Here is a 12,891-nt window from a genome sequence, read left to right as displayed (position 1 = left end):
TGATAGGTAGTATCTAGTGATTACTTGTGATGTGCAATGTGTGAGGACCAAACAGAACTAATCTGTTGTCTTTTGCTTTAGTGCAGGCCAAGTGAACCAAGTTGGAGCAGTGAGAGAGACCTCAGGTGCACACACTTTGTTCTGAGATCCATGACCTGGGTGATAAGGAGCCTACTGTGCTAAACCTGGTGAAAAAAACTTGGGAAAAAAAATCCTCATTCCTGGTCCGGAGCAGTGGTGCCTGGATCCAGTGCCCATGACATTGGCCATGAGCAGAATTTAAAGCCCATGAAATATGGAAAAGGGCAGAGTGTTGGCCCCAAGCCTGGCCACCCACTCCGCCCCCAGGCAGGGGTCCCATCCCATCACATCTCTGCCGTCTCCTTGTGTGTGCATCTCCCTCTATGCCTATTCGAATTCACTTCCACACAGACTTTGCTAAATTGGTTACACACTGCTCTGTCATTATGATGAAATGAGCCCTGATTGCCCAGTGCTTTGCCAGGTAAAATAAATGTGTTATTCTGCTTCAGCATAGACAGGGTTGCCCAAAGATAAAAAATAAATAAATAAATAAATAAAAGTCAGGCATCACAAGGTTTGCCAGGGGCCATTCTGGCTCCATTCAAATGGTTTTTGCCAAGTGGCAGGATGACTGCCAGTTTCCACAGCAATCTCCGCCACCTGTGATGGATGGCCCAGTGGGTTAGGCTACACAAACGCAGCTGTGATTGCACAGAGCTATAATGGAAGAAAGGGGGGACCTGTGAGCAGGAGATAGACAGAGATTTTATAAGCTTTCATATTGCTTTGAGTTGAACACTGAGAGCGGATTCAAAGCAGTGGAGACTGTTGAGAATTAACCGCGGTCAACCATAGCTGCAGTAGTCAGTTCTGAACGGTGACAGAGAAATAACTCAACACATATTTTGAGCACCTTTTTATTTTTTTTTATTTTCAGTAAACACAAGCACATTACATTTCAGATTGAACACAAATCCAGCAAGCTTATCAAATAAAGGGAGAGGAAATTAGATTTATGTATTTATGAACCCATTATTTACTTACTTACTTTATTTTTCTCTCCTATCCTAACTAATCATTTTATACCAATATATCAAACATAGAAGTCAAACACAAACACACATATAACTTTATCGAGATGTTGGTTCTTTTGTCCCACTGCAGAAAGTTTCTTGGCTTGGGCCCCAGGCCTTTCTATGAGACTCGTTTTCTTTTCTGTATAAAGTTTGCATATGGTCCCAGATTCCCCAGCTTCTTCCCACAGTTCAAGGACGTGCACCAGGATGAAATGTAGCGTGTCTCTAAATGTTGACCCTGCAAAAGACTGGTGACCTGTCCAGGGTGTACCTCTGGGACTGTCTTGTGCAGATTCCGGACTGTAGAGCGCACCTGAATATAAGCTGCACCCACTAAATTTAAAGAGAAAAACTGTTTTGTAAATATATAGGCCTCACTGATTTATAAGCCACAGGTGTCAGAAATATGGGAGGAAATAGCATATGGCAGGAATTATGATTTTGCCTTTTCGCCAGATCGATCAACTTTAATTTGAAAGCTGCATCATTTGAATTGCTTCTGTGTTTTCCATGATAAGGGTGTGTGCTTGAAATGCAAAATAAATGACTGATCTGAAGAATTTAGTGTGGGTGCGTTTAATTTAATTCGAACAATTTAATTGGTCCTCTGTGACCTGTTCGGTAATTTCTTTGGTATGTGTATTGGCGGCATGAAGCTCGTTACCCTTAAACATCCATAAATTAGCCACAGGGTTCAAAGCGTGTGAAAAAAGTAGCGGTTTATATTCCGGAAATTACGGTAACCTCCTATATCTTTATTTTGCATCCAAATCAATCAAATTTTACAACACTATATATGTATATTTTAATCAAATCTATATTTAGTAATGTTATTCATTGTGGAGCCTCATTAAAGGTAACTGACGTGTTTCACAAAATTCAACTAGGCGAATAGAAATAACAACAAAACAACAAATTGATTCGCAAATTGATTTATTTGAACAAAATACAGCAAGTTAATAATTCTTTGTCTGATAGTGAAACTGGACCTGAAGGGTTATCGTCACAAAGGGTTTTTCTATTTGTTTCTGCTTGATATATAAAACAATAAAACGATTGAATTATTGAAAACAATGAGAACAGTTGATACAAAATCGATGATTAGCTGTCTGGCCTTAGACACACAGCAAAATGAGAAAATTTGAAAATCCACTTCGGCCTCATAGCTAATTTTCCTGAAGCAATTATCTACCCAACTCGACGTCACCCATTGGTTTGTACAACAACTACTTTGAATCCTTTCATTTATCATTTTTCTATTGACCATCTTGGTTCAACCTGTAGAAAACATATTATAGAAGAAGGTGTAGCTGAAGAGAATTGAGGGCTTGGTCTGACCTGCTTTGTAATATCCTGATTCTGTGGTACAGTCCGTCAACTACATGGTAGCCACACCCTGGTAGGGTTTCCTCTGAATGGGACCATTATAAAAAAAGTTGTGTCATATTGCACTGAAGAAGGCTTAAAAAAAAAACAAACTACATACTGACACCATAAGCTTGAGAAGAAAACATCCATTCATCCATCCATCTTCATCCACTTATCTGGGGTTGTGAGAACTAGGGCCATTTTAACAACGTCACTATAATTGGACTAAACCACTGGAGGTTAATGTTTGTTCTTTTATGTTTTAAGGCAATCTGCAACCGTCTGTCAAACATTAAATAAGAACAATTGTGAAGCCTCCAAAGTAATGATTTTGTATTTTCTGTACCTTTTAATGCTCATCTCCAGTGATGGAGCTCCAACAGACTGTGTGTTGAATAGCAGTATAATATTTCGGTATACTGTGTGCTTTGTCCACAGAGAGACATGCTTGACGTCAGTCAGATCATGAAGGATCTGGCCACTATGGTCCACGAACAAGGAGATGCCATAGGTAAGATATGAATGCATGGTTAGTGTGTGTGTCTGAGTGTGTGAGGAATATTGTTTACATTGTTGTCCCTGAATCAATTAGCATGCATAACCTTTGTGGTCTTATTTTAATTTGATGTGCTTGATTAATAACACCAGCTTGAAAATTCTGCTGGGCAAAACAAACTTTTTAACCTCCACCTTACTGCTGCTGCCGCCACGCTGACAGATTCTATGATGAGAAACAAAACACTGTGGGTTTACAGACAGTAGCTGGTAAGAGAAAATCCATTTAGAGACCCTGATATCTGTAAATGGCTCTCTGCACCCTGCAGTGATTGTGCCTTGGCAAAAAGAATGAAAGTCAGCATACAGATATAGGGCAGATATAGAGGCTTTGGTGCTGGGTCACAAACCTGCCATGAGCAACATCAAACTCCATCACAAATGTTTACTGGAGAATTGGCTTTTACTTAATAATGTCAAACAACGGCGGAGAAAAATAGATGTACCTGAAAAGTAATGTGATGGGTTTGAAGATCAATTCTGAGAGGAGGGGAAAGGTGTGTTAAGGCAGATTATTCTTCAAATTTTAATCTAAAGCCTTATCTGCAAAACACATTAAGCAGAGGCTAGAAAAGTCGTTTCATTCACAGTTTATTTTCTAGCTAAATGAACCCTTTAATCTTTAGTTTTGCTTGACCCCTAACCGACACACGTAGTGGTTTTCTATCTGATTGTTATATTGGTGAAAAGGAACAGGAAACAGGAAATCGGCCTGAATTTCAGTCTCTGCTCCAAATCAACTTGTTCCGCTTGAAGATGTGAATCCTCAAAATGTGCCAAATCTGTTGGTGGGACAATCAGGATAGGACCTTAGACATTCTTTTAATTGGCTGACTGTTTTCTAAGAGATGGACAACCAGCTCTACAGTGTGTAATAAACTGTAGCCTGCTACCATACCATTGCATTGCATAGTGGCAATGAAGCAGTGGCACACGCCGGCACATGTTTGGGATGCAGCTTCTTTTCCCTGATGTCCAAAGGGAAAATATCATTGGACAACCCAAACAAAACAGTTGTGTAGAACTCCAGAAATCATGTCAGCTGTTTTTAAAGCTCAGTTGCTTAACACAGGCTGTGAGAATTTTTCTGTGGCCTGAGACCTCTGATATTTTAAGTATAAATAATAATATTGAGGATTAATATCAAAAGTAGACATGATTTATAATCAAAAAAAAGATGAACATCCACCTTTAAACTTTATGAATCTTTAAAAATACATTGCCTGGTATTCATTCATATGCTCTGCCTTTGCAGTGGAAGCTCTGTGATTACATAGGCCTGAGCTCAAAGTGGGTGGACACTGGCCTTAATAGTTTGCTTAATTGCCTGCAAAGTTCCCAGCTTCAACATCACTGTGTGTCTGTCAAGTTGCATGATGAGACTTATTTAATGGACATTCCTAAATGATACTGATGCCCTAATTAGTGATAAAAGGAGTCAATGAAAGTTGATGTAAAGTTTTGTAACTTTTTAACTTTTCAAACTGCTCTGACTCTCAACTGTCTTTGTGGCAGCACACCTATAGAACAATGAAGATGTATTTATGCAGTAACCTGCAAAAATTATGGTAATTTTATGAAATTTGATTACAATTTCAGTTCATGTTATCCTTGTCTATAAGAAATAACATCTTTCAGACAAGGCTCCTTATAGAGCTGTGTGTGTTCACATCAGAGGCTGTAATCAAAAAGGTTATGGTTCACAAAAAAAAAAGAAAAAAAAGAAATCCAAGGCTCTAAATGCTTTATATACATCCCAGCTTAATGGTGCTGAACCATTAAAGTGTAAAGACTGTGCAGCATGCATGTGTGTGTGTGTGTGTGCGTGTGCTGTTTTCTGAAGGAAAAGAAGAGCAATAACTTGTGCTAATTGCTGCCTTTTGTCTGCTGCCTTCAATCAGGCTAATGTAGATGCCCTTTAAATACCCTTTAGAGTCTGGCTGGCTCAGGCTGAGTTCAAACTCTCAGGAGTGCTCTGTCTGTAGCCACACCCAGATCAATGACATCACATGGGAGCAGGTACTTTCCATCAAGATAAAAATATAAGAAATGCTGTGCTTCAATCCTTTGTCCAGATTTAATCTGAATTTTCATTTTGAGATCAGATTTTTACAACTAACAAAAGGTTTTTCTCATTTTGAAAAAGCATGGTACTGAGAATGACTGACTGTCACATCAAATCCATACCAGCTTCATTCTTTTTGCTACATTCTGTCTGACATGTAATTGCAATCACAGCATATGTCATTACACTGTGAATAAAAAACAAACAAACTTTGAAGTATTCAAAAGATGTTGCCATGAATTGGGATGCTGCTATAGAATACGTGGAACACTTCCTTAGCATTCTCCAATCTTTCTTGATTCTGTTTGAAAATTCTGCTACGTGGCGTGTTTGTTTGGGACAACCAAACACAAAACAAACCACAGTGAGTTTTTAACCATCTAATCATTTGCATGTGAAAGACTGTTCGATGTGATGTTTTGGACACAGAAGAAGAAGGAACAAAATGTACCTCCCCCTGCCCCCTCCAAATGGATGAAGGGAGAGATGGAGAGGAGTGCTCTGAGAAAGACTGCAGAGTTCACGGCATTATACCACAGCAGAAGTCTAATCTGATCATTACAGAGCCATGCAATAATGGACCTCAACCCATTAAAAAGAGATGCACTGAAATTGCCTTTGGCCTTTTTTGAACAAGGCTCTCTTGGTGTAGTAGCGGATATGAATAATGTGTTTGCTGTGGAGGCGTTTGTCGCAAAAGCACCAGGTAATACAAAGAAATGAATAGGCTCAAGAAGGAAGGATTAGTGCTTTTACAGTTTATTCATGCTGGCTAAGGACACACTATATTAAAGCCTGTGAGTCAAGATACACCATCAGCCTCATTGAAACTCTGGCACCTTACACAGAGGTGTTGAAACTAGTTTCATTTGTACTCATCAGAAGAACCAACTGCTTTTTTGGGATTGGACACTGATGACTTGTTTCTATTGGATATTATCATCCACTACAGATGTGTCTTCATATGAAAGGCCTTTGTGGAATATATGAATGAATTATTCCAGATGGTGGTAACAGAAATCTCAGTAGGTCTCATCACAAGTAATGCACCTGAGGGAAAGGAGAGAAAAAAAGATCTCATCATCTTGAGACTATGAATGCTCCCAGATTGAGGATTTGAGATTATGTTTACGTGCAAAATTTTCTACAATTATTAAGAAGACATTTTGTTGTTTTCACTCCAGTCATCTGACCTAGAGATGGCGGTAACTACATTCCAACACAGAGAGAGAAGAAGCCTTGACTCCAGTAAAGTTGCTATCATTTTAGTCATGAAAACAAAAATCTTTGATCATAATTATTTGAAAACCAACCATGATTTCTTTGTGAAGCTAATCATGTAGCTTTTGTGTCAAAGCCTAACATAGGCATGACCTTAATAATTGCAGCCATGCTGAGGTATGTTCAGTACAGCTCTCTAGTTACACTCTGGATGACTATATAAACCATGAAAACCTGCCTACCACATAAAGGGCACGTTTTCTGGGACATCAACATGGGTCATATCAAAGTTCCAAAAATCATTCATTTATTCACCATCTACCGCTTATCTGTTTCCGGGTCATGGGAGGTGCTGGAGCCAATCCCAGCTCACATTGGGGGAGGCCAGTACTGCACATAGGGACACACAGAGACAAAAAACCATTCACACTCAGACCTACGGGCAATTTAGAGTAATGAATCAACCTAAACATGCATGTCTTTGGACGGTGGGAGGAAACCGGAGTACCCAGAGGAAACCCACACAGGCACGGGGGAACATGCAAACTTCACACAGAAAGACTCCAGACTGAACCAAACTTTCTTACTGTGGGGCAACAGTGCTAACCACTATGCCACCATGTTCCTCTGTGTCTGTCTTCTCTGGCTCACCCAAAGGAATAAATGCATCTAGCCAATCAGCACAATTCTTCTCCCAACCTCTGAATCTTTCAATTCAAAAGTTAATTCTCTACAAGCTGTGTAAGTGCAGTAATTATCAGAAGCCATCATTGCAGATTGAAAATGTGAGAAGTCTTAGTCTATCAATTTGTTGAAGCCATTTTAACCTTGCAACACCAAAAAGATCAATAGTAGCCTTTTGCAAACACACACACACACACACACATATATATATATATATATATAGGAGCATTCAGTTTGTTAAACCAGTTCTGCCTCATTTCATTTACTTCTGTGTATCGACAAGCTTTCCAAAAACGGCTGCTGTTTTAATGGTGTAAGCCACTAGACCAGTAGTCCTTGGTAATGCTGGATGTGGGGGGCGTTGTTGTCACATAATGTGATGTCAAAGCTTTGCATGTGTGTGTGTGCTTTGTGCGAGTAACAAAAAGAACAAAAGTCTGCCCTCCAGTAAGATCAGGGTAATTCAGCAATGTAGGATACACATGTATGATAACTGTATGGAAAGGATTCCTTTCTCATGATTGAAACCATTTTCAATCAATATTATCAATGCAAATCCCTGATTAACCCCTTGCATTAAATGTTCATTAAATACATCGATTTGGAAATGTATTCATGTAAATCCAATGGTCAATTCAAACGAGATCTGAAAATGACATTTTTGGCAGCATGATTCATGCAAGGACCCAACAATTATTGTATCTGATCCAGAGCTGGTTGGCATGGCCTAACTCAAACATTGGAAACTCAAGTACAACTCAGCTGACTCTGTACAAAAATTAACCAGTTCAATACCAGATGAGACACCAAATAATTAGTCCCACAAGTGTCATCAGATAAATAACAATCACAAGGCTAAAGATGGATGCCAACTAATACATGATCAGTGTAAAATTTGTGCCAGTATGCTAAATTAAGTTACACATGCAACACAGCAAGGGGAGGGATAAGTGATATAAATGATTACCTTTGGCAACTGCATTGTCAGCACCATCATCATTTCACTCTTCAGGGAAAGTATGAGGAAACTTCAGTGTGTCACCAACCATGCCATGGGTGATATCACTGTCAGGTAGGGTGGTTAAGCCCTGTAGCATAACATTTATCTTGGAAAGTGAGTCACTAAAGCTTCACCCTGTGTCCAACAGGTGTGTGTGTGGTTGAAGTCCACTGCTGGGCTAAAGTAACTTCTGCCACTTTGATTTGGGTGATAAACTGAATTAACATCCACATACTTTAACTATTGGGGATTACAAGAGCTTTGAGAATGCCAGGGAAATTTGAATGCTCTCTGTGTTTAGTCATTATTTACACTTGATGCTAACTGGGAGCAGGTAGCATTAATAACTCCCTATCCTGTACTCTGAACTGTACATGGGAACATGATGGACATGTATCAAGACACTTTAAAAAAAAATATTTTGCTACCATTTAATGGGAGAATGAAAGCAATAGCAGGCTGTGGTATAGAGGCTTATGTTACAGATAAAGGATGTTCATCCCAACAAAAAGCAAAGCACCAACAACCCCTTTATGTGATATAAGCATATGTCATGGACTGCAGTGGGTGATTGCTTTTCTAAAATGGTTTCAAAAGCACTTCCGTTTGCGCTGCATGTCATTTCCACATTGTCCTTTCTGGGTTAGGTTCTTCATGTTGCCAGATAAGAGCTAGCCAGACAGTTTGCATTTGTTTTCATTGTTACAATGTTGTCTCAGTTGCAGAGTGATCAATAGCAGTTGTATAAACTTGTTATAACCGTCTAACAGCTATGAACCAATTGGAGAACTTGATGTGATGTACTTATAATAAATATATATTTTTTTGTTTTAAAAAGAGAATAATTAATATTTTACTTTCAGTCACCTGAAATTAGACTCAAATTTAGACATTGGACCCTTTACGCACAACAAGACAGGAATTTGATGTCACGACTGAACAAGGACTTGAACCCAAATGCATGACTTGAAAGGCAATTTCAAAAAATAAACTCTTAATGACAAAGTATCAACTGAAAAAATAAATAAAATAAATTAGGGGAAAAAAAACTCTACAGAGGAAAAACTATCCAAGACAAAAAAAATCACTCACTAGGAGCTGAAACTACAACAAAAAACTCTGATGAGGAAAGTATCAAAATAACAAAGACTATGACAAAACCTAAGCAAAGTATCAAAGAATACAAACCATGACTTGATGTAAAAAGGGGCATGGGCTGGCACTGGTTCACAATCTTCACAAGACAAGACAAACTGGCACAGGACAAAGGGAAACAAACTATATATACAGTAATGGGAAACAATCAGGGACACACAGCCAAAGACACACTAGAATGGTGACATACCAGTGGCCAAGGTGTGGAGTGAATTGTGGACATATTCCACCCACACCAGGTTCTTGCTCCAGGAAGCTGGGTTCTGTGACACCAGACAATGAAGGCATGCCTCCAACTTCTGGTTGAGACGTTCCATCTGGCTGTTCGATTCTGGGTGATACCCAGATGTGAGGCCGATGGTGGCTCTGATAATCTTGTAGAACTCCTTCCAGAATCTGGAGATGAACTGGGGCCCCTGGTATGAAACAATATCCTTAGGAAATCCATGGATATGAAACGCAAGTCATCATAATTTCAGCTGTTTCTTTGACAGAGGGAAGCTTGGGTAAGGCAATGAAATGAGACATCTTAGAAAATTGATTCACCACTGTGAGGACGGTGGTGTTACCTTCTGAGACTGGCAGCCCCATTACGAAGTTGAGAGAGATCTCAGCCCAGGGATGAACAGGAACAGGGAGTGGCTGCAGCAACCCCATCTGTGCTCTGGAGGAGGCCTTCACATATTCACCAACCTCTTGCTCCATGGAGTGCCACCAAAACCTCTGGGAAATGGCATGCATGGTTCTTTTGACCCCAGGATGGCAGGGATGAAGCTTGTTGTCTTTTTCAGAGTGCTGCGAGAGTACAGCTCAGCTTTTAACCAAGGGAGGCTATACAAATGAAAACACGAGTTCATGGCGGTCAGCAATGACAACTGTCAGTGGTTCAGTCTTGTCAGTCACTCAGAATAATAAACTCCCATCGAGAGCACTGGTCTCTATAGGCTGGGATAATTATTTAGCTTTCAGATTGAGTTTTATGGCAAAATCTCAGTTCATGAGCCTCTCATCAGCCCCTGAGTCAATGAGGACCCCAAGACAAAGTGTGGTGTCCTGATGTTTTACCTTCATCTCTGTTAAGGTCTGGGGAGAGAATTCAGTGGAGGGGAAGCGGCTCACCAATACTCTCCTGTCTACTGGTGAGCCTGCCTTTTTGCCTTTTTGGAGGACACCTTCCTCCATGGATTTGATGATGAGGAGCATGAGGAACTCCGCCAACTGGGTGTAATGGCTGCAGCGCAATCCCGAATGCAACGAGCTGACGAGGCTGTTTGGCTTCAGCTTTGTTGTCGCGCCTGTAAACGATTGTGAGTTCTTATGGCCAGAGTAATTAACGAGTCCAGGAGTCCATACCTTGTTTAATATTGCTCAACTCACACACCTTCTGTCGGTCAGAAGAGAGGGGATCAAAAGCCCTCCTCAGAGCCTGTTTGAACTTGTCGAGGGATCCACAGATCAATGGCGCAATGATGAGACAACTCAGCTGTAACACACATCCTTGCGGTGAGATGGGAGATCATAAATGTCACTTGGAAGGAAAGGCTGAGGACAAGTGCTTATAATGCATTTTGCAGTCAACGATGAAAGATTGGCATTCTCCAGACTCACTGGAAGACTTTACCGATGGAGAAAGGCAAGGAGCCATGGCATGGAAAATCGGGGCAGATGATGATCCAGTAGCTGCCGGAGACTGTGTGGCTACTGTGTCAGGAGAGGGAGCCTTTGTGAGGCTAGCAAGCACCTGAAGTATTTGGGCTGCCAGGAGGTTCACTTGGTTGGCTATGGCTGCTTTGAAATCCTCCTGACAATTTGCCAGCCCCTTCACTCCACTGTGCAGAGAGGATATCTGCTCCTCCTGCTGACTCAGGTGGGCATTTTGGGAGCAAATGGCTGCCGTCAATTGTTCTGAGTCAGCTGGGTTTATGCAAGCCAGTTCGTACTGTCATGACTGAACCAGGATTTGAACCCAAATGCACGACTTGAGAGATAATTAAAAAAAATAAACAATTGTTTAATGACAAAGCATCAACTGAAATCACTCTACAGAGGAAAAACCATCCAAGATAAAGAATCACTCACTAGGAGGTAAAACTGCAACAAAAAACCCCGATGAGGAAAACAGGTAAGGCAAAGTAACAAAATAACAAAAGGCAAGACTACAACAAAACCTAAGCAAAGTATTAAATTATGCAAAACCTGACTTGACATGAACAGGGGCACGGGCTGGCGCTGGTTCACAATGTTTGTGTATATACACAAAAGGGAATGGGAAACAGGCAGAAACAATCAGGGCAGGGTAGAATATCAGACCAGTGGGAAACACAGTAGGAAACGACAGGAGAGTAGGATGTCAAAATACAACAGGAAGCCACTGGACAAAAACTAAACATAACATATCTTCTTGGTCATGACATGTGGTACAAAAATGACCAACCAAAGGAGAAAGGTACCCTGCAAATTCTCCTTTATTTGAGATGGGATTGATTGGGTCTCCCGACAATAGAAATGTGATGCAATGACAACGTTTCGGATAAACTATTGGATAAATACACTCCTGCAACATCAGAGGTTGGGTGCTGGGGGCATAGCTAGAGGGTGCTGTGTTTTGTTGTGACATCACAAAGTTTCAGAAGTCCTGTGAGAAGGTTGTGAGCATTTTTCTGCAAACCGAGACCATTGATACTTTTACTGTATTAATATAGAGCTTAAACCTGATTTCAATGCAAAGACCACAAGGAGGTCTACCTTTAGATTATGTACTACCTTTGAAAATACATTGACTTGTTCATTTATTCACATCACCTTTTGCACTTAAAGTACAAAAGGCCCAGGCTAAAACTAGGTGGGCACTGGCCTAAGCAGTTAATGGTCTGGTTAATTTTCCAGCTTCACTACCACTGTGCCTGGACGAAAACCTATACCACCTGTGCTCAGTGGTGAGGCAGATGGGTTTTTAAATGGTTACAGCAGGTGACTTGGCATGGAAGTGGAGACAGAAAGTCTGTATTTATAGTCAGGAGGCAAGATCAGAGGATCTATACAAAGACACAATGAAGTTGCATTATCGAAAGTATTAGCCATGTTTTCGTAACCAAATGAATGGCTTGTCACATCAAAGTCAAATTGATTAACGTTCATTATTATTGTTATTTTGTAAATTGTAGTTCTTGAATGAAAATAAACTACAAAAAATGCTCTTTGTTTTCACAGACAGCATTGAAGATTACATCCAAACAGCATCGTCAAATGTGGAATCAGCCAATCAGGAGCTTGCAAAGGCCAACCAGTACCAGGTACTCTCAACCTCCCCGTGCTGTAGTGTGTGCCATGGTTTGCATTCATTTTACTGTGTTTTAATGTTGTGTACTTAACTGAGCTTTAGCATTGTAATGCACTCACAAGAAGCTTAGCTTGATCAGCCATGCAAACAGGGACTTTACTAACTAGATTACACAGCTTTATCATATCCCCCCACAGCATAACAACAGAGATGATGTAATTTCATGTCATACTTTAGTAGCTTTTGCCTCAGTTAAATTACTCTTATTTAGAGAGGGAAAATATTAAATTCTTGCCTGAAGTCTTAATGAAATCACAAAACATATATTCCACAGTTATTTCTGTTCCATTTACAAGTGCCATTTCTACTGAGATAACTGATATAAATTAGCAATTTTATCTTGCAAGTATTTAGACTTCCATTTTTAAATGCAGTTATGGACGAAAACTGCAAAAAGAATTTA

General features: G+C 40.2%; 1 protein-coding gene across 1 annotated transcript in view; it reads left to right on the top strand.

Moving 5' to 3' along the window:
- tsnare1 (T-SNARE Domain Containing 1) overlaps window positions 1-12,891 on the top strand; it is a 186,085-nt gene that overhangs the window by 117,196 nt on the left and 55,998 nt on the right. The window contains exons 9-10 of the mRNA XM_029505222.1: window positions 2,907-2,979; window positions 12,359-12,441. Coding sequence (XP_029361082.1) covers window positions 2,907-2,979; window positions 12,359-12,441 — 156 coding nt within the window. The remainder of the gene's footprint in view (window positions 1-2,906; window positions 2,980-12,358; window positions 12,442-12,891) is intronic.

The sequence above is a fragment of the Echeneis naucrates genome, chromosome 6 (genome assembly GCF_900963305.1).
Source record: "Echeneis naucrates chromosome 6, fEcheNa1.1, whole genome shotgun sequence".
Classification (NCBI taxonomy): Eukaryota; Metazoa; Chordata; class Actinopteri; order Carangiformes; family Echeneidae; genus Echeneis; species Echeneis naucrates.
The sequence above is the reverse complement of the archived record's forward strand: the minus strand, read 5'-3'. Positions and strand labels throughout refer to the sequence as shown.